The 23,649-nt window shown below is 40.5% G+C and overlaps 1 protein-coding gene across 1 annotated transcript in view; it reads left to right on the top strand.

The window, feature by feature from the left end:
• Positions 1-477: 477 nt before the first annotated feature.
• FAM120A (family with sequence similarity 120 member A) overlaps positions 478-23,649 on the top strand; it is a 45,333-nt gene continuing 22,161 nt past the window's right edge. The window contains exons 1-5 of the mRNA XM_075183194.1: positions 478-1,109; positions 15,274-15,520; positions 17,899-17,981; positions 21,693-21,821; positions 22,914-23,010. Of these exons, the coding sequence (XP_075039295.1) occupies positions 636-1,109; positions 15,274-15,520; positions 17,899-17,981; positions 21,693-21,821; positions 22,914-23,010 (1,030 nt within the window). The 5' untranslated portion in view covers positions 478-635. The remainder of the gene's footprint in view (positions 1,110-15,273; positions 15,521-17,898; positions 17,982-21,692; positions 21,822-22,913; positions 23,011-23,649) is intronic.

Raw genomic sequence — 23,649 nt, 5'->3', positions numbered from 1 at the left:
GGTCTGTACCTAGAAATTAGAGACAGCAGGGTCTGTACCTAGAAATTAGAGACAGCAGGGTCTGTACCTAGAAATTAGAGACAGCAGGGTCTGTACCTAGAAATTAGAGACAGGAGGGTCTGTACCTAGAAATTAGAGACAGGAGGGTTTGTACCTAGAAATTAGACAGAAGGTTCTGTACTTAGAAATGAGAGACAGCTTGTACCTATGTGAGGGACTATAATGGGGTGACATATTGCAGCAGGAGTGTACTGGGGTGAGGGTGTGTTATCTGCCCACATATTACAATGCACGAGCCTGCAGGGTGTATTACAGGGTGACCTGCTACAGGGTGTATTACAGGGTGACCTGCTACAGAGTGTTAGTGCCCAGCACCACCAGTGTTAGGCAGAGAACAGACATGTTCTCGGGTGACGTAATAACTCCGGCCTAACACTGCCTGCTCCACCTGTTCCGGTTTCCTGTAGCTCCCCCACCTCCCCTCACACATCCCCGGACATGGCTCTGTGAGACAGCACATGGCGGCCGCGGCCATGCAGAGCCCCCCCAAACCATCCAACAGCCCCCCGCTCCTCCTCCGTCACTAGACACCCAAACACTACGCCCGACACACACCGTCCATCCCGCCGTCAGTCATGGGGGTGCACGGTTTCCAGGACTACATCGAGAAGCGCTGCCCGGGCGCGGTGGTCCCAGTGGAGCTGCAGAAACTGGCCCGGGGCAGCTTAGTGGGGGGCGGCCGGCAGAGACCCCCCCAGACCACGCTCCGCCTGCTCATCGACGCCGAGAACTGCCTGCACCGGCTGTACGGCGGCTTCTACACCGACTGGGTGAGCGGCGGCCAGTGGAACCACATGCTGGGCTACCTGGCGGCCCTGGCCAAGGCCTGCTTCGCCGGCAACATCGAGCTCTTCGTCTTCTTCAACGGCGCCCTGGACAAGGCCCGTCTGCACGAATGGGTCAAACGACAGAGCAACGAGCGGCAGACCGGCCAGCAGATCATCAGCCACGTCCAAAACAAGGGCACCCCGCCCCCCAAAGTCTGGTTCCTGCCCCCCGTGTGCATGGCCCATTGCATCCGCCTGGCACTTGTCCGCTTCCACATCAAGGTGAGGAGGACAGGTCCCCAGCCACTGATGCACCCCAATAATGTGCTGCCCCATAACCCCCTCCATATCTTCTACAGAACTGTGACATCCAGTTACTGGCACACTCCACATAGCCATTATATATATATATATATATATATATATATATATATATATATATATATATATATATATATATATATATATATACACACCCCACCCTTATAGATCTTGCGTGTCAAGGAAAAGCCTACAGTGTGTAACAATCATGTATATCTTCCAATAAATTGAGGTGCATCTCAATCTGTTAATCTGCTTCACAGTGCAATACTCTACATTTAAATATACTTGTATATTTATTATATAAAAGCAAGACACTTGCCACCAACACCGATTCTTAGATCACTGTATATCTTTCATGTCTAGGTGGCACTAGCCTTTCCCCTCAGTGTGACAGCATGTGCTCCAAAACGAAATACCCAGAAACCCTATGCAACTTGTGCTTTGGTATTGTGAACCCCAATAAAGTAAACCTATGTATTTTCCATAGTACATGAGATGTCCACCTAAACTGAATAATGCTCCAACCTAGTATAAAGGTGACATTGCCTGTATATCCCCTTTTATCACCTTACATAGCCATCTTCTCTCTCTCTCTCTCTCTCTCTCTCTCTGTCAGGACCTCAACTTCTGTTTCTCATAGAGATATTAAAAGCCCCATTGTGGGTGCAGTTCTGTTCTATGGCAAGTTAATGGAAAGCAGATGGAGGGGCTAGTGGGGAAATAGTCAGTGTGCATGCACTATAAACCACCTGCATCTGCCAGTCCTTATACATCTAAACATTGTTTATTCACATCAGAGATCTTACCTTGACACCCTTGCACACTCCATCTGCCTGTAACCCGTCCTATGCTCTGCACAATAACAGCGAGTCCTCTAAACTATATTACTAACTGTATCGTCATTTTACATCTCCAATGCAATAGAGGTACACGGAAAATCTGTTCCCTTCTCCACCATGCACACCCATCTGCTTTGGGGTATGTGTGATACCATTGGCTCCTGCAACCTCTGATAGTCCATCTCCCTTGCACGCTACCTTCCTCCATCTCAAACCGTTGTGTGTCATTCCTGTTCTCTACAGATTCTGCCCTTTGTCCATCAGGTTTCCACTTGTTGTTGAATGAGATTAGCATCAGGTGGATGTAGAGGAACAGTGCAGTAGTAGTTAAAGCCCCACCATAATTTTACTGTAAACCGACATAAGTGCTGGTATTCCCTGTTGTATTTTCTTCCACATATTAACTTAATAATTAATTCCATGTCAAGCTATGGGGCTCACGGAAATCGCATCAGTACATCTTATTTACTCAGAGCATGCCCGCCCGATAGGGATTTATTTCAGTATCTGTTGTTGTGCACAATGTATTGCTATACTGCATGTACCATTAAATTACATAAAGCTTCCTGTAATAATTGTATTGCTCTTGAGGATCTACATATCAATTGCTTTGGTTCTTTATAAAAGTGGCCGATACCCCTCATGAATCACCTATGTCTAACTAGCCCTTATTCAGTTGCACATCATGGTAACACTATACACCTTTCTGCACTCTTGCCCGCTAATTACTTCTGCAAAGCCCTCATCTGGCTTCAGCTCACAGTAAAACAATTCATTCGTTTGTGTCCGGTTACTATAATAGGCTATATTGACCTCATTCTTAACATATCCTAAGTCAACATGCGTCAACTCAAAAATACAATGCTATATATACGATTTAGTCATTGTTTTACTAATTTGAGCAGTTGGCCACAAGAAAATCTCCTAATCGCTGTATTTGGGAGGGCTCAGTGTTGTAGAATTGTACTTGGGGAAATTCTGCACTGTTCTTGTCTTTCACCAGGTAACATACACATTCTAAGTCTAGTTATTATCATAGCTTTGTATGGTGCCACAGAGTAGGGAAACTGGACATGCATAAAACAAGCACATACAAGGTAGACAAAATAAATACAGACATGAAAAAGGGTATGGAGGAGCCTGCTCATTAGAGAGCTTACATTCTAATGGGTATATTTACTAAACTGCGGGTTTGAAAAAGTGGAGGTGTTGCCTATAGCAACCAGTCCGATTCTAGCTATCATTTTGTAGAGTGCACTAAATAAATAACTGGAATCTCGTTGCTATAGGCAACATCTCCACTTTTTCAAACCCGCAGTTTAGTAAATATACCCCTAAGTGTTTTCTAGTTGGGGAAATAAGTGGAGCAGTTGTTCCACTTGTAACCGCTAATCTCACTAACCTTTATCCCTATAGAATCCCTATCTAATTCCTTTACTTTTAAGATAATGGTATTATTAGGTACTTGTACCAGCCTAATTTCTTTAAAAAAAAAAAAATCACCTGATTGTCCCAGACAACCAGTGACGTTTGTATTGTATACCATGGTTATATATAAGCTTCATCCCTGATGACATGAAAGTCACACTGCAGCACAACTCTTTATTTTGCTATGGCAATTTGAATATGTTAACAACAGGTGAATGAGTTAGATAATGGGAGGCTTAATCTGTCCCTTTAAATAGGACCTGCAATGGCAGTTTAAAACATTGTTTTTGATTTTGGGAAGTTTTACATTCAAATTTCAGAAAAAGGTAGCGTTAACCCTTTAAAGCATTTACCGAATGGCTCCCAACCCTCCCATATAGCTTTCCAGTGGGATGCTCACACCATCTTGAACACACCTTTTAAATATGGATCTCCACACAGGAGCTGAGATGCTATAATAATTATCCCAACTTTTTGTGTACCCATATTTTATCTCGTGACTACACCTGTCGGTGTCCTGGTATAGTGTGGTGCTACGTAGGACTGTTTGAAGGTTGTGTTCCTCTATCCAGAAAGACACTGGGTTCTGGGCACTGTAAATCACTCCAGTAGTGACACATCGTAGGCCATGGTAATTGACTCATACAAGAGCGCTTCATCTCTGAAGATGCCTCATTCAGATTGCTTACTTAAGAAGACATTTATGTACATATTTGAAATGCTCTGTGCTCATATTATCCACTACACATGAGTTTGTCTCCCAATGCAAAAAAAGAATATTAAGACTTACCCCACCATAGTAATAAAAACAAGCAAAACACTGTGCTGAAAATTTAGCATAAATGTTTTATTTAAATTATATAGGTCAGTAAAGCCAATAGAATTATTCTGTTTTTAATGACTTGACCATAAGGGACATTGTTCCATTGCTGCCTGTGGCTAATTTTACCTTGGTAGAATCACCAATATGGCAATGGCTGCTTATGTTAACGAGCGAAAATGAAGTTCTGAGCACAGATTAAATTAAGTCCGTATGTTTTACTGCCACATCTGGTTAACACGCCACAATATATTTTCTTTTTAAGACATTCTTTGGTATTTTGTGCATTTAATTATTGTAAAATAACGATCTGCTCTTGACATATTTGCATTTTCATAAATGTATGCTGGGTCAGTAAATAGTAATATGCAGTTGTATTGTATTTATAGACATCAATGTGTGACCTTCTCAAACAATGTATTTTATGTAAATTGCTGGGTGATCAGTGCAATGTGGCATATGTATGGGATTGCTTTTCTGGAAGTCTGTTATCTAGACTTTTCTGACAGCTAGAATGGGGGAAAAGTAAATGATTGCTGCTGTATGGTGTGTTTGTCATACTTATTCATGATTACTGTGTTTCTTCTATAGTCACTATGAGGAGCACTGCTTAGCAGTTTCATGGGGAGCAAAGTGTGATTGGAATTGTGATTTAATAAAAGCTCATTTATTTTTTGATTTATCGACCCTCTATCGGGTGTGATTTAGTTTTATTTTATTTTCATTTAGTAAATTGTAGGCTTGGTGCTCCAAGTTATGGGAAAAACCCTTATCCAGCAAGTAAGCAGTAGGCAAATTATTACGTATAACCCATACCATACCTGTAATTGAAAATGAAGATTGTGTATTGTCTGTGTTCAGATATTGTAAATAGCTTTATGAACCCGTTTACCACATGTATGCCTGTTTGGTGGCGGGCTCTCTCGCAAAGTCAAGAATATTGTTTTTTGTTATAACAAATGGAGTCTAGGCGTACATGATCTTTGTTTAAAAATTTTTTAATAATTACAGACAACAAGGCCTTGTGCAAGTGTAAAATATAGCAGCCGTGTATCCCCCATGCTGGGAAGTTAATTCTGTATAAATCAGGGGTGGTCTTAATACTATTGTCTGTATCTTAGAATGTTTAGTACATTAAAGTGAATAAATGTCAATGTGATTTTTTTTTTAAAGAATCAACAATGTAACACAAGTTATTAAAATAGTCCTTTTTCCATGTAGCCATAGTGCTGTTGTAGCAAACGTATTGCGATTATACTGGCGCTCACCCCTTAGTGTTGGTAGAGAGCTCAGAAGTAATTTGGTATGCTCCCTATGCCGTGCTTCTCAATGTTGATAGTGATTGAAACATTCATATCTTAATTATTTAGTGGTGTTATTTGAATATTTATTAAAGGGGAATGCACCACTCGTGTGACTATTTGTTTGTGAGACACTTTCTGCCTAAAGTACAGTCCTACAGCCTTGTGGCATGTGATTGAACGGTGATATCTTCTCACTAGCTTGACTTTTTATCCATGGGTTAACGATCTGTTTTGGTTGCATGGACCCCTCAAGCAGGGGATCTAAAGCTTCTCTGCAAGCGCACTTTTGCAGCCTCTTACTGGGTCAAGGGCCATTAGTGAGGCCTACGGAAAATATGTAAAAAACTAACATTAAGTGGCTGCCAACGCTTTCTTTTGCAGTGAATAGGAAAGGGAGGTGAACGTGAGAGGCCAGAAAAGCACAACGTAACACTTGGACTGTAATCTTAAACTCGCAGATTTGAAACAACCTTAATATAAAGGTTATATTTGAGAAGGAGGCAGCAGAAAAGTTAATAACGATATGCAAAACATCTTAATGATTTTATCATATGTATTAAAAAAAAAAAAATGTGTGTAGTTCTTCAGAGTTCCATGCTACCTATGGAATCCTCTATTGTAAGCCGTCCACTCCCTTTTGTGCTGATGTGTCCTGATTAAAACTTTGAAATGAGGGAGAGGAAAGGTTCAACAGCTTTCTAGTAGATAAAACTGATTACAACAGTTCTCTTCCAGTCCCTAAGGCTCATTTACAACCGTGCAAAAGTGCAGTGTCTTGTGGTGTCACCTCCCGCCTTTTTAATGTTTTTACAGGTAAGCGCGTGGTTTTGAACTCCAAGAGGGAGTTTTCTGTGAGTGTGGAAGAGTTTTCACCTTCTGATGGGAGGAGTTGGGTATTTGGACACTTCTCATTGTTTTTTGACTATTCTATTGTTCAGTTCTATCATAACAGTACTTTTTATATCACTACAGAGGTTATTAAGAAGAATTTAGCTCTGGGCTTTGAATGGGTCACTTTTTGGTCCATTGTCAAGCTGGATTTTTGTGGCATTGTCCTGCTAGAATATAAATCTGCTCTCAAGCCTTAGGTCTCTTGCAGATTCCGACAGGTTTCCTCAGAGATTTGTCTGTGTATTCTTCGATCTATATTTTGTCGAGTTTTCCAGCCCCAGTAGCATTCCAAGACTATCATGCATCCACCACCAATGTGCGCAGTAAGGATAGTATTCTTGGAATGAAGTGCAGTGTTAGACTTGTGGCAAACATAGCACCAAGCTTTTCTGGCAAATTTTAGGTAAGATATTACATGAGGGCTCATTAACCATTGCTTCTTTTTGCCACACCCTGATAAAACACATATAAGTCATGTGTTCTCAGGCTTTTATGGCTGTCCCATGCAGTTTCTCTCATCTCTACAAATTAATATTGTTACTCTGTTATATCCTTCCCCTGGTTGATGGTTTTCAGTAAACCTTTGGAAATTCACCTACAAACATTGACTCCTCTCACAATCAGGTGTATTTAGCACTTACATATTATGCAGGTGGAGTTCAAACAATGAAGTATGAGGGCAACTCATTTCTCCAGTTTATTTTCTAATTTGTATTAATTTGTAGCTTTATTTTCTTCCTTAATATTAGTGTACTTTGCTTTAATCAGTTTTAAGAATTTCAGAATAAATACGTTTTGATGTAAAAAAAACAAAAACCTGTAACATGTTAGGGTTTACATACTGTATATAGAAACTGTGTATATTTGTGGTATTAAGGGCCATAATTAAGATCGCACGATGGTGCTCTTACCGTGAAAATAAGCTGCCTCCGTGTCCTCCGCATATTTATGAATGGTGCATCGCAGCAGATATGGATATCTGCTGCTTTGCACTCCTCTTCGTTTTTGGGAGCAGTCACCATTCAACAGTATGGTGACTGCTCCCAGCCCAAATCTAACAAGTTCCGAAAAAACATTTTTTTCGGAAACTTGTCATGGTAATATACGCCAGCTGAAGCTGGCGTACATTATCATAATTGAGAAAATCCAATGCTGCCGAAGAGCAGAGCTGGACAGCGCATGTTTAGAGGGATCACATGATCCCTCCCTGTCACTCACAGCTCTCTCTCTGCAACGATGGTTGCAGAGACAGAGCATGGATCTTCGAACTGCACATGCGCAATTGAAGGATGAAGAGAACGAGGAGGAGATCCGGAGACAGCGCTTCCGAAGAGGGGGGTAAGTATGATTTTTTTTATCACAGAAACAGCAGTTTTTCGGAACTGCTATTTCTGTGATCTGTTGTTCATAAATTTGAGAAATAGTTCAATCCTTATCCATGCGATAAGGATTGATAACTATTTCTCACTTTTGCCGATGCTTGATAAATGTGCCCCTTAATGTACTATATAACAAAAATCTATTTCTCCTGCATGAGGTATCCCTGATACATAATGAGAATTGTCCATTTATGTCTCTTGATTTGTAGGAGGGTACTGTGTGTGAAATGAATGGTATACATTGAAGCAGGAGATGGAGTTAAAACATTAACAAAATATTCACAACAGAATTAATGGCTGACTCCACAATAAAAGTACATAGTGAAAAATTGGACTCTTAAGGGGGGATTTCAAATAGCTGTGGTGTGCCTCCAGAAAGGTTGTGAAGACACTCTGCGGCAATGTAACATCGCGGATTTCTTGGGTGAGAGAAGAAATCCGAAATGTTCAGCAGAGCATTGCGGCTAATTGATTCCTCTCCATCGGTCATTAATATAGAATATTTTTTTTTCTAGTATAGTGTGCACTCTTTCCCTTTCCCCCACACCCGTAGGTCCAGAACCCCTCCAGTCACATCATCATCATGTCTAATTAAACCATGACCTTATCAATCTTGGTCAAATCCTCCCTGCGGTTTATTAATGACTTTATATTTGGTAATGGTGGTAGTCATTAAATTGATGACGAAGTAAATGTGTTTATTAGCTTATCTGGTTTTGGTGACAACTGACTTTCATCATCCAGAATATGACAAATGATGATGACACTTGTTGTGGTCAGTAGATCGCAGCAAGGGATTTCTAAAAATAAGTTTAATCTGACCTTCGCAATGTTGAGAAATAAAATCACATTGTTGCACAAACACATGTGGGAAGATATTTTCTAAAGGGGTAGATATCTTATATCGAACTAGCTGAAGTACCAGGTGATGCCTGGGTTTAAATACTCAAGTTATTAAGTTATCAATGAGTTGGATGTAACTGAACATTTTAAAAATAATTATCAGCTAAGATGTCATCCAAATCCATCCAGTGGAAGGCCCATAAAAGGCTCCCCGGGTCAAAGGTCTTCCCAGTGTACACCAACGGGAGGTCCGACTGGGACCCCAACCACTCCATTAGGCATCCCAGGCCAATTGCCTCTCTGAAGTTTTCATCCAGTACAAGGCCCAGAACAGGCTCCCCAGGTCAAAGTTCTGCCCAGTGTAGACCAACAGGAGGTATGACCGGCATCTTAACCCCCTAGTACAGGCCTGGCCAACCTGTAGCTCTCCAGGTGTTGTGAAACTACAAGTCCCAGCATGCTTTGCCAGTAGATAGCCAGCTGATAAGTAGGGAGGGCATGCTGGAACTTGTAGTTTCACAACACCTGGAGAGCCACAGGTTGACCAGGTCTGCCCTAGTATGTCTTCTGGGATCTAATCTTACCACTCTTGTGTTGGTTTCATCCTAATCTATGCAGGGCTGTCCGAATGCATAACTGGACGAACAGACCAATGATTGTTGCACTAAATTACTAGTTACAGCCTCAGTCTGAATAGTCCTTTGGCAAGGACCCCCTGAATATCTAGTTTGTATTGCATGTATATATTTTTTTTCGTGTGTGTGTAAATTGATTACCCATATAACATTCCTAGTATACAAATGTGTGAACAGGGGAGGTACAGGGATAGATAAGTGGTCTCATTCGTCCTCCATATGAATAATCTGCATATAATACCGCACTTCATGCACAGATGTCTCAGAGAGGACATGTGAACAAGCCCTGTGTTCAACTGATTCACTTTGCTTTAATGACTTTTGTTGAAACATTGGATGGCTATTACCATTAATATTATTACTTTTTTAACTTGTAATAGCAGTGTTGTTATGGATTTTGATGATATCCTGAAGCCCTTTGGTTGAAATTAGAACCTATAAATGTCAGTGTTGCTGTGCATTTATAATAGAAGGCATTCAGTATTGAATATGCACTTGTTAAAGTACAGTGAAATTCTTTTACTACTTATTATATCCGTTCAAAGTTGAGTTGCATAAAATCTTAGTAAACAGCTACCTGTGCTTCTATATGACGCAAAAAAAACTAACATTACACTGGAATTAACCATTAGATCTCAATAATCACATAACAAAATGTGATGCTATTTGAGACTACAAAGACGGAGCCAACTATATCACGTGTTTCAGTTTGTCTTCAGCATTTCTAGGTTATGATAACCACCTGTACTGTTGTGGCACATAGATACATTTTATTTTAATTGGTTTATGTGTATTTCTTGATACCAAACTGGTTAACATGCCTATATCCCATTCTGCTCCTTTTTTGTTTAATGGGGTAATTTGGTAGCTATCTTTATTTTTGGAGGAGTTATTTGTAATTTCTTTCAAATAGGCATGGTGTAAGGAGCACTATATGCAATGCGATGCTTTGCAATAATAATGAAAAATGTTGACGGTTATTGCCCACTCCTGCCAGGACTGGTCAGACTGGTGGTCAGTGGTGTAACACACATTGCTGGCTGTAGTGCTCACATAGTGCCTGTTCTAATAGGAGAAACAATGGTTTATTCTTTTATAAAAGGACTCCGTTGGGCTCCGAGAGCTGGGTGGAAAGTAATAGCAGCCGGGTGGAGCACCGAGGATATCGGTGCTGGGGAGAACACAAAATGTACTTTGTATCACCCACCATGTTTTTCCAAAGTGGAGCAGCAGTGCAAGACACATTTACCCAACAATGCTAAACCTGTATTTGCCCAGCATGTCCCTGTTGCACCCTGAAACCTTACCCATCTATTCTGCCTGTAGCAGCCAGCAACTCTGCCCACTCCTGGTGCCCAGAAGCCCATAACTAGGATAGCCTTTTCCATAAAAAGTTCCCCCATGGTGACTAAAGAAGCCAAGGGGGGATCTTTGTACTGAAACAACAATTACTATTATTTCCTTTGGGGTTGGGATAAAATGACCCGTGTCAGTGATGGGCAACAGACGGCCCTCTGAGTCTTCACCTGCGGACCCCAGCTCCTTCCTGCTTTATTTTCAGATTTGTTTGTTATAGCTTGTAACACATTTAAAACGCCTGCTGATATATTATTACAGATAAGTTTCGCCATCGCTTATTAAATATATTGTTTTTACCCTTAACCTCAGTAATAACTTATGTGCGGCCCTTTTGAAGGATGGAGTGGCGCATAGATAGAGTCCAACCCCCCTCCCGAGTGCTTCAGGTTGCCTCTCTCTGCCCTAGGCTGTAAGTAATGTAACTGGCTCCATATACAAGCCATGGTCCTCATTAGACTGTAATGGAAGCAGCCCAGTCATGCTCTCCTCTGGTTGCCAGGGGTGTGCTTTCTAGTCACCATGGTGACTAGATCTTGTGGTACGTTATACTACTTACTACATGCTACTTGTGCTTTTCTTGTCTGTTATTTACATTATTGATCATTTATTGACTGTTGCTTTTGATATAATTATCAATATCCATATTTGTTTACTAATACTTTATATTTTGGGTGAGGACATGCAGTTGCATTGCCTTTTATCATTCCATTTTATACTGAATTTCATCTTGCTGCTTTGGTCATAGACTTAAATACATTTGTAGATGGCTGTGTGTACTAATGATAATCTTTTTTCTCCTATTTTCATTGTGTATTATATTCATTAAATAAAATTACAGAGCCACCAGATCTACTCAATCTGACCATATATCTGTGTGTCCAAGTTGGAGTCAAACCAAGATATTTGGCAATCGGGTCACTTAAATGTGTGTAGCCAGCTTTATGTGTTTAGGGATCTGGTTACAAAATATTTTTTTCCAAAAAGTGGATTCGCTGTCAGCATGTTAATAGAATGTAATGTGCATGGTTTCCTCTGGATTACATTTTAGTAAAACTTCCCAGTGTGTGTTAGTGTGAATAGCCAGGATCTCCAGGGGTCACATGAAACATCCTTATAATTTGCTGTAGATTATTAAGATGTTTAGTAACCTTGTTGTTCTTTACCTTGTATAAAAGTCTTTCCAGCCCCTCTGTCATTGATTTCTAATAATCTTGAAATGCACAATGTTCACTAGAAGGTATGTTTATCATATTTCTAAATCCACTGAAAGTCTTCTGTAATTGATTGGTGTCCGTCATCTTCCCCTAGAACCTTCCATAGCGTTTCATTTCAGAAACACTGTGTTTCTGTAATGTGAGACAGCCTATGTGAGCTTTAAGATGCAATTATGTCTACAGTGACAGCCTGAGCTTGGCTTGAGGCGGTAGATTTCTGTTTCCCTGTTACATTGAGTAGTCTATAGGATGTGACCTTTGGAACAGAGATTAGTAACTAGAGTTTAGCATTATCAAAATGGCGCTGCCCTCTTTATGAGATTACACCATAGTGCTGTTGGGGAGGGACATGTTGTAGTATAATCCATTAACTCCTTCCTGTTGCTTTGTGCTATGTTTGTCAGCTCTGTCTGAACCTTTGTTGGCAAGGGCAGAGGAACGCCCGAATTGTCTGTTGGACACTTACAAAATTATTTGACAAAAGCTGCTATTAAGGAATTTGCAAAACCCCTTTCCATGTTTTACATGAGACAAACACCCTCAAACATTTATATAATAGACCTGGTGTCTCCCACTCCACCTATGTGTAGTCAGAAGTACTTACACATTTTTATATATATATGATTTTATATATAATTGCTTTTTGTTTAAGAAAAAAATAGGACATCTATGGAAGATATTGGTCATTATTGTTGTGTAAGGGTTAAGTGTATATTTAAGACTTTAACAAGTTCTAGTTAGATATTGAATGTTTTGCCTTTGCATTGGGACTGTACTCCGTGGTATTTGTACACAGTCAGACACTCCTGTGGTTGCAGCACAGTGTGCAAACAATTTGGCAGCTCTTTTGTGTAACTATTTGCATAGCAGCAGTGAACCAGTTAGATGAGCAACAATTTGGTGATCTGTATTTCTGCAAAACCTCACTACACTTCCGGTATTACCAAGGCTAAATGTCCTGCCGAAAATAAGCAAGTGTATGAGTTGTGCTGTATGTGCAGCTGTAAATGGAATGTGGATAATGTTGACATTATTAAGAGTTTGGTATCGGCCAGATTTCATTTGGGGAATTTATCACCCCATTGCAGGTTACAACACCACTTGTGTCCTACTTTAATGGTGATATAGTGGCCATCTCTGACAGCCAAATACAAGTTCGTCAAAATAATGTCACCATTATCCAGCTTCTAATTTTTTGTTAATGTGTTAGGGTGAGTGCAAGCAATTGCTCCCTGTTATCAGCTGTTTTAGCCTATGAGATGCTGGCTGTACTGGTTTGACAGAAAGTCCCTCATAGTTTTCATTTATGTTTGTGAATGTCATTGAAAGTGTTTTCACATAGAGCCATACAACGATGTATGCTTTCGGTTTAGTGGTCTTGTAATTGAATATATCTATAATGCAGTATAGCCGTGTTTGAGGCCTACATCTCCTGTTACACGTTCTCTCCATGTCCTTCAGCCTCTTTATCAATTTATTCTATCCACGTACTGGGGTGATATTGTGTGCCTCAACTCCGAGATCAGAGAGACCCAGCATGGCTTATGTCTGGCTGGAATATCACACAGCTGCCTTGGTTAATCTCCTTATGGTTTTCAGAAATCCCAGTGCAATTCCAAACATTCCAAAGTGGGACTAGGTCAGTGGCTCAAATAGTTTGAACTCTTGAGATTTGGACATGTTTGGTCTAACACCCAGAATTAGAATTGATGCTGCCCTCTCGTTCTGAAAACCCGAAAATGAGGGCAGTGACCAGGGATGATGCAATGTGTAAGATGTTAGGCTGGGTGAGCCAATTTCATGTCATCCTCCATTAGTTGTTTCAGCTGTCTCAAATATATGAAATTCCTTTCTGCATAAGGATTACAACCCACTCATTAACCATGTGCTTACATCTTGCCCAATGTCCTATTCTCCTATCATCTTGTCGTTCTGCAGATAACGGTTGATGAGCAATTGTTATCCATTCTGCCATTATACTCATTCCCTAGTGTATTTCATCTCTAAAGTGGAAGTACTCTGAAAGGGGGGGTGACAACACATTGATGGGTAGAGGATAAACTGTGTTGTTAATTTGTCAGAGCGGCTCTGCATAATGAGAAGTTGCTCACTGTATGCTGCTAGGTACATGTGCATTTTTGTGACAATCTACATCTATAATGAATGAAGAGACTTGTATGTTACCAACAATACTTGCTGCAGCTGGCTTCTGTCCTTTGCCTGCTTACATATCGCTCTTTTACAGAGATATTCAGGGCAAATTGACGTCATTATTATTCACAATTATCTGAGAGAGTGACCATTATTATTACTAATTATTGTATAGAGCCTAGATATTTTGTTTTAATCATTCACATCAGTCCCTGCCCCCAGTGGAGCTCACAATCTTTATTCTCGACCACACACACACAAGGGTTAGTTTAGCCAGGTGCCAGGTAACCTACCAGTATATCTTTGGAGTGTGGGAGGAAACCGGAGCACCCGGACTAAACCCATGGTAACACGGAGAGAACATACAAACGCCACAGAGAGAGGGCACTGGTCGGAATTGAGACCATGAGTCCTGCCCAGTCCAGAGCTGGATTAATAACAAAATCTCTTGCTAGTTTGCTTTGTTACAGCCATTTGCTTATTAGTTTGCTCTGTTCGCTAGTTCCCCTTCAATGTCCCGTTTACCAGTGAATAATGTGATTTTTATTAGTAGTTTTCGTAGTGACTGATAGAGAGTATAACCTTCCCTGGTTCTTGGGAGCATTGGCTGTATAGTGGATATAGACTCTGCCTATCCTTTTGAAATCATATTATGTTCTTGCACAATATAGCAATTTAAACAGATTAAATGTATAGTGTTATGTGGTCTGTTTGTGATTTTGTTTGCCTTGTAATTTAGTATGTTTGTGTTCAGTGTATTTGTTTTTTATTTGCAATCCCATTATACTTCTTTCTGTCTTGTTCTTTTAAATTCTTAGTACTGTACAGAGAATATTTGTCATTCACATCAGTCCCTGCCCCATTGGAGCTTACAGTCTAAATTCCTTACACACACACACACACACACACACACACACACACACATTGGAGCTTACAGTCTAAATTCCTTACACACACACACACACACACACACACACACACGTCTACTTTAGTCAGAAAGAAATTAACCCACCAGTATATTCTGGAGTGTGGGAGGAAACCAACCAAAACACAGATAGAACATACAAAGTCTGCACAGATAGGGCCCTGGTCGCAGTCAAACTCAGTGCTGTGGGCAGCAGTGCTTACCACTGTGCTGCCCATGACTCCACTTCATATCAGTAATGCACAGTGCACGTAATACAATATTTATAGCCTTATTTGGTCTCCACCAGAGTCTTGCCATAACGTGTCTGCTGGTTTTTTGTGTTTTCAAACAGGTCGCACAGAGCATTGAAGATCATCACCAAGAAGTCATTACTTTCTGCCGTGAAAATGGATTCCACGGTCTGGTCGCCTATGACTCAGACTATGCTCTGTGCAACATTCCTTACTACTTCAGCGCCCACGCGTTAAAGCTGAGTCGCAACGGGAAAAGCATCACAACAAGCCAGTATCTGATGCACGAGGTGGCTAAACAGCTGGACCTTAATCCCAACCGGTTTCCCATATTTGCTGCTCTTCTAGGTAACTACTTTCATTTCGTATTTATAAATTCATATGTTTGTGTTCAAAGTGTTCAATACAGAGGGGAACAAAATAATATAGATTTCGGAGTGCATCATAATCATCGAACTCCTAAATGGCAGACCGATCCTTTTAAGGAGTTAGGGAAGTGAAAGTATTGACTCCAAAAAGTTAGGCACCAGTTGGCATATTTTTAGGCCTGTTGGCTACCTGTATCTTGGGTTTGTAGATCCTTGCTCTTCCTAACTTGCAATTCATCCCAGCAAAAAATGACAGGACTTCTGAATTAGTTGGGGCAAGGCTAGAAAGGTGTTATGAAGCTGTTGGGAGGAGGTGAAAGAGAAACTGCAGGAACAATTGGCTATCTCCTGCCAGAGTTCCATTCACAGGAAAAGGTTAGTGTGCTCCTTTCAGGTTATTAAAATGTGGCCGTTATCCCTCAAGTGGAAGACATTTACCTGCTGAACTAAACTCTCGTCAAGGCAATGCAAATGAAAAATTGAAAGTGCTTCTCCATATAATTTTTTAAAACACCCATTTTTATATGAAAAATGAGTTTATATTTAAAATGAAAGATCAAGTAAGAGCAGTAAATAAGGTCTCAAAATTTCACAAAGTAGAAAGCCTAGCAGCACTCTGTGTAGGTCATTCATTATTATTATATTTACATTTATAGATGTCTTTTGTGTATATAATTGATAAGGCAGGTGAAGAGAACAAAGGGTAAAGCATCTCTTCTGTGTAAATACCTCACTCTGCATTAACGGTCATATTCTTGTGCACAACAAGAGACAATCAAATTACACTTCAAAGAATTCTATTGTGTTGGAAAAAAATAAATTAGATTTACATTATAGCAAAGGAGATGGTGACAGTGGTTTCTGGGTTGGAGCCCTATCTCCAGTATACACCCAACACAATAAAATGCTTTGAAGTGCAATTTGATTGTGTGCTGCCTCTTTATTTTTGTATTATACACTTACTGTGAATTCGGGGCAACGTCAGACCCATCTGGTTCAGCACCAATTTATATTTTATTTCGATTATAAGCGTTACTCTAAGGCGTTCGTTGGATCCACAGTATACTTTTCAGTAATTTTCTTCTGCCATTGTTAAAAATAAATAAATAATAAATCTGTTTCATTCACTGCTGTCTGGTTACAAGTAACCATGGCGAAGTATTTTAAGTGATTTCCAAACGTTCTTTGACAGAAAAAAAATGAACAATATGCAAACCCACTTTTTACGACTGTCAGCGGTAAAAGCCGTGGTTGAATAAATTGGCATTTTGCATCTTTTTAGTTGGGAACCTTTGGTGAGCGATTGTGAAATAATCATTACGGCCCCGTTCTGTTGTCAAGGTTACGAAATCCTTCGGTGGGGCGTCAGGTGCTAATCTGGAATGGAGGCGGCCCAGCTCTGGGCTTAGCCAGAAGTCTCATTGTTCCTAATGCTCTGTAATGTGCTTCTGATGGAGCAGCCATGACCGAAACATTAAAGCCAACACTGTACATTTATGTGCAAACAGAGTTTGCTTTGTGATTACATGGGGAAAAATGCATTTTATTGAAGAAATATTAACCTAAACAAATGAAGTGTTAGTTCTCCATGTACTTGCTGTTGTATATATTATTTCTCCCTATTATAACTCCAGCCTCACCTTGTATCCTGAATTACTTCATACTGGCCTAAGTTATGTGTGTGTACACATGACATCATACTGTATCTGTAATATGATTGGGTTTGGCAGGGTATCTTGGTTAAGAGGAATAGATCACCTATATAAATATTAAAGGGGTTGTCTGATTACTTCTAAATACACGGCTGACTTTAGTGTGTTCAGCCATGTATTTATTTAATTAAGTTGTTTTTTTCTTGGGGTTTGGGGTATTCAGCCTAAGTCTACTGTGCTCTTTGCATTTAATAGTTATGTCCAGAGTGTAGCTGTGTGTCAAATCCATGGACAGTGGAAATAAACTGTGAGGTATAAAGACATGGCTGAAAAGCACAGAATAAAGCCCTGAAATCTGAGCACTATTTAGTAAAATATGGGCTGTAAAAGCCAGTATTCTGACCTCATCTAAAAGAGGGAAACCCCTTTAATAATTTCCCTATTGAGCGGTATTTAAGGATTGGAAGGCATCACGTTTATCAGAGCAAGAGATCTTGGCTTTCACCAGTGTGCACACAGACAGACCATGAAATTACAGTTTGAGAGTCAGATGGTTGTGAGCTGATTTTATAAGGAAGGGGAAGTAGAAGGTGACCGTTATAACCCACTGTTTATTATCCACATATAATGTTGTCTTAACGCTCTGTTGCTAGTACATTTTACTGTATTTATTGGGTTTGCTCTTAATTGTAAACTTGTTTCCTAGGTAACCACATTCTACCTGATGAAGATTTAGCCGCTTTCCATTGGAGCTTACTTGGACCAGATCATCCATTGGCTTCGCTGAAAGTATGAAATTATGAATAACCTGTGCTTTCATCTGCGTGCTTTCTCTTACATGTGTTTTGGGGCGATTCATTTTGTATTCTAGAATACCAAGACCTTACCTGTCACCAAATGACTTGGTGAACATTTATAACCTGGTCTGAAGGGCAAAGGTGACTTTGATAAATTTACAGTCTTAAACTGGTTCTTCACTCAAAATCTTATGAGATTGATGGGTAATTGAAAGAGAGAATGTGAAGACCTGGTCTTCAGTAACAGGAGAGAAAGAAGTGGAGGATAAGTGGGTGCAGGTTGATGTATCTGCCGAGAGGAGATTTCTAAATGGATGGTGTTGATTTCCCCTTTGAAGTGGATGACAAAGTCATGTGCAGTGAGGAGAGATGGGATGAGGGTGAGCAGAGGGGTAACGGGTTGGGGAATTGGGTGGCTGTTAGAGATCTAAAGTATGTTTGCTTAGAGAGCAGTATAGTAAGAAGACAGGGTAAATCTTATAATGAGGCAGTCTGTGTTGGTGGTTCGAAAGCAGTTTTGCCGTTGGCGGGTCTGTTTGGAGTGCCAGGGTTGGGGTTCAGATGGTTGGAGTCTGTGTGGTGACAGGAGCTGCCTTGTCTTGCGCTGCTGTGAGTGTAGTGTTGTAAAATGAAACTGCAGCATTAGGGCAGAGAGCAGGCTGGAAATAGCAGAAAAGTGCTTCAAGTGAGGCTGAGAATAGGATTGGGTCAAGGCTGTTTGGTTGTTCCTGTGTGTTCACGGATTTGGGTGCAGGTGGACCGTAGGAGGAAGTACACATGATAAGTTGAGGCGGAAGTGCCAATTAGGTTGTTGATGGGGATGTTAAAATCCTCTAGTTAAGAGTGGGTAGGTCAGTGGGAAGACTGTGAAGTTGTTGAGGAATTGGGAAACTGGAGTGGAGAGAAGAGATGTAAGGTGGTGTGGACTTAAAAAGCAGAAGGGGGGTGTGACTCAGAAGGTACAAGCAGTTGAACAGTAGGAAGCCTAATCCACCACCTTGACTGTTACCTGATCGAGGAGTCCCTGCCCCCCCACCCCCATAAGAGAGAGCTGCAGGGGAAGGCAGTGTCCGAGGGAAGGAATCAGGTTTCAGTAATGGCAAGGTGACTGACAGAGTGAGAGAGGAATAGGACGTGCCTGGATGGCAATTTGTTGCAGACAGGTCTAGTGTTCCACAGCTCATAGGAAAGAGGGAGATGGGATGAGAATGAGTTTGGAATGGTGAATGTATGTGGTGGGTGGGAAATTTTGTGGTGGAAGAAGGAACAGATGATGGGGATTGTCTAGAGTTGGGGGAAATGGGGAGAAGGTTGGGGTGAGAGAGGACCAGGCAAGAAGATGTGTAGTATAGGCAGTGCTGAGGGTGCAAGGATATGAGCATCGGAAGCTAAAGGCAGGGAACGTTCTTAAGGTTAAAGGGTAGAGCTGAAAGGTCAGAGAAAGGGGAGGTGCAGATAAACAGGAGGGGGGGAGGATGTGTGTATGGAGGGTTGATGAGAGAATAAGACATGGCATAATGGCATGGAAGATAATAGGGGAATAAGTGATAAGAATAGCTGAATCAGTCAGTACAGGGCAGAGGAAGATCTGTAGTAAATAAGGAGATTGCAAAGCAGAAGTGAGAGATGAGAGTATGTGGTTAAAAATATTTATGCAGGTTTTTGCACCTTACCACTTACTATGGTATTCCATAACTTTCCGGTTGCGTTTCTTTGCACTGAGACTGTCATGACTGGCAGACACCAGCTTAGTAACCCAGCAAAAATCAAACTCTTCTGCGATACGTTCTGGTGTTCAGATGCCTACCACACGCGATATAACTCCTGTGTAATGCCGCAGGTGAGTTTAATTTTTGTTTTGTCTGCATGGGAACCAGTGAGAGTGTTAGAAATGACAGGCTGACCATAGAGAAGATCGCACTAACCTTTATTGATCTGCTTTGTAAGTATTAAGAGATGAATACATAATATAATGTGGTAGAAATGTCAACTGCTTCTATAAATAAGTCTCTTCCTGTCAATCATTTTCATGTGTGGTCTGCTTGCAAGAGATGGGACTGACATCATTTCGGGAGGGGGTCGGGGTTGTTATACTGTTGAGTTAGGGCCTGCTTTTACTAGGCACAATTATGCAGAGAAAAAATAAAGATTGGATTAGACTGCCTTAAGCATGTTTCTTTTTCAACTTGAGTTGTGCACAGTGTAGGGGGCTTCTGAATGGATGAGCAAATGTACAGTGCCGAAAAGAAACCAACTAATTGGTCATTTTCTGACATAAATCAATATCTTACAGTCAAAAGCAAAATCTATTGTCTGCATTGTTTTTTGCAGAACATCGCCTGGTTTTAGGGTTTTTTATGTAGTGTGCAGGTCACATTATTCCTCTTTCCTTGTTGGCCATTCCCACTCCACACATGAATGTTAGGAAGGGAGGGGGGGGGGGGTGCGTTCAGCCTGAACACCCAACCTTGATTTCATGGAAAATTTCATTCATGCCTATATTATATATAAAAAGGTTATATTACATAGCTTTAGCAGATAAGCAATTGAGCAACAGATTAGGGTGATGTATGTCAGTTATGATAAACTTACTATCCTATTCAGAGAACCTTGCAGAGCTTGTAGAAGATGTCATTCAATTGGAGGAGAAAGAGGGTTCAGATTGTTTTGATGGTCTGAGCATTCTCTATTTATGGGAATTTAGAGTATTTTTGTAATGTCTAGGGATTGTGTCAGTTTGTGCAATATAACGTTGCATATAACCGATCTTGCTTTTCTGAAAAGCAGTTGAGCTGGGTACACACCTATGTAATTATGGTGCAGAGCACACGGTTCATGACCACTTGGTCAGATATTGCACGAGTGTGTACGCTCCCACGATCGTGTTTTATCTTACACATCACATCTGTTGATTTTATAAACCTTCTAAAAATCATGATCAATGATGGAACAATGTCAGGCAGATGTGGCAGTGTGTACGCACGAACGACCAGCAGTGTAGGCAGATATTTGTAGAGTGCAGTCATGATCTTTTCAGCAGATGGGTATGAGAGATGAAGATCTGAAGGTAAATTGTGTATGTACGCATGGATCAGCATGTTCATCAGGACATTCAATCGGTGGTGAAATTGTTACAGAAATTGCATCTGATGTAACGTTGCATAGGTGTGTACCCAACTTTAGCGTCTGTTGTGTATTGTATGCATGTCAGTTAACATGTTGTGCATATTGTACAACAATGCCTTCCAGGCCTTGAGCTACCTACTGAGAACTGTAACATTTAGCAAAAGTAATGTAGTTATTCTTTATATACCAAGTGGGAAAAATTTTACATTTTAAGAATTGAGTTACGCAATCTACTGAAAAATACAGAGCAATTCATATCCTACTTAACAAGACATACTGCTAAAGAAACGAGTGGCGGTTTTCCGCATAGGTTTTTATATGTAAATATAAAGGAAGAAGTGCACACATGCTGTGTAACTAGCTTGTTATGGCTAGTATTTAGCTCTAGAACAGAACTTTACACTACCTGAATGTTTATACTTGATGTAAGTTGTTCTCAACCTTCGGTTATGACTGCACCCGTATAAATTACTACCCCAACATGCTTTGGCAGCTGCTGCTACTTTGCATCATCAAACTCCTGTTGTTATTGTTTCACAAGTAGCGTGATAAACAAGCATTTATTTCACTCATCTAGGTGCGTGCTCACCAGCTTGTTTTACCCCCCTGCGATGTTGTAATCAAAGCGGTTGCTGACTACGTGCGCAATATCAAAGATACAAATGATTTGGATGCAATCTCTGCAGATGTTTTTCAGCATTCACAGGTAAATAAAATTCAGTATTGTTCATTAATACCTGTTGTGGGGAATTTTTTTTTGGGGGGGGGGGGATTTTTTGCTAATTTTCACCACATCGCCTTTTTTTTTTTTTTTTTTTTAAGGGCATCATGTCTTTGGTAAGGGTACTTACATGGAGCAATAGATTATATGAATTTGTCAAAAGACAAATAGTACTTTTTTTTTTTTTTTTTAAATCTCTCTCTTTCACACTTTGTTCAGAGACAATGCAGAATAAGACTGTATATCATAAAATTGCTTCCTCTGTATATCTAGTCAAGAGGGTTAAATACAATAAAGCTAGTGTTCTAATAAAATTGTAAAGGAGAAAAGAATAGGAGTAAGACCAGGAAAAAAGGGAGAGTAAAAGGGGTGGTGGGGCGGGGGGGATGCAGAGGCTGGGAGGGCCAGGAGTCCGTGTTTACATGGTGCCCGGAACAGGAGAGCCGTAAAGTCTGTACCATGGGAAAATGACACTTTTATAAGGAATCCAGTGTAAGAGACCCCTTCCATCACTCCATTCTTCCAGACTTGACAACCATTAAGTTGTCTCTGACTCTGGACATCTCTACAGTCATTGCATTCGGAGTTTGCCTGGGCTGTGGTTAGCTGGATGGGATTCCCAACTCTAACAATATATATTTTGAGGACCTGCTTCCTAACCTGCAGACTCTATCACATTTTAAATAATGATCACAGGATTTTCTTGATTAGACCCAACAATGTTATTTAACCCCAACTACAGCAAAACCTTGAATTTGCTAGTTAAATGTATTTTATATAGCATCAATAAATAGATAACTACAGGCTTTGAATGTTGTAGTAGTAACAGCCGCCTCCCCTTTGTGCTCTAAGTCAGGGAGCAGCACTATTAGCATACTGAGTGCACGTTGTCTGTTCTTTTCCCTGGGCAGGAAGGGCAAATATGTGCAATGTCATTGCTATTGGTGATATGGTTTTTGTGTATGGTTAGATGACTAGATCTTGTAGGAAAAGGGGTGGTAGGCGGGAATGATGGAAAGGGCAGACTAATGATGTAGAATTGCTTTTTATATCTAAACTATTTTTTCTGTTTTTCAGTCCAGAACAGACGACAAAGTTTCCCGGTTCAAGAGAGCGGTCGCTTACTACAGAGCCACCAACAAGCCACTGCCATACCCACCAGCTCCGTACCCCGGTCAGTCTGGCGTTAGAAATGGTTTGCTTGATATTGCATAAATTCCAGGACGGTGTTCATAAAATATTTAATATTGCTCAATAGGTTGCTGGGTATAATAATTATTCTGAAGGAAAAGATCTCTGCTGCATTAGTGGCTTTCATGTCTTACAGAAATTGCGATTTGCTGATGATTTTGTGACACGTAATCGTTATTTGAAACATCTGTGTAAGGGGGAGATGTCAGATTAATATAACATGCAGTAAAAACATGGATTTAAGAAAACCTAAAAATAATATTCTAAATAAAACGCACACAAGAATTATGACAATTCAGTAGATCAATTTATTAATACTGTGTGTTAGGGAGCCAAGTAATATAAATGAATACCTTTTTATACCACCATTCTCAATTGCCGCCAGGTATGAACGCTAAACAAATTTTCAGTAAAATATATTTTATAGCATTGTATAACGCCTTTTTAATGTTATACTTTGTATAACACTTTTGCCTGTGTTTTAAGCTGGTGGTTTAGAGAGGGAGCATTATACCTGAACTCAGAGCTCCTTTTGCTTGCACACATTGATGACGGCTGTTGCAGGAGAATATCACTGGACACCAGTCCCATTCTGAGGGACTCCATGACCTATGTATATGTG

This window comes from Mixophyes fleayi, chromosome 8 (genome assembly GCF_038048845.1).
Source record: "Mixophyes fleayi isolate aMixFle1 chromosome 8, aMixFle1.hap1, whole genome shotgun sequence".
Classification (NCBI taxonomy): Eukaryota; Metazoa; Chordata; class Amphibia; order Anura; family Limnodynastidae; genus Mixophyes; species Mixophyes fleayi.
Note: the sequence above shows the minus strand (reverse complement) of the source record. Positions and strands in the feature narration are given on the sequence as shown.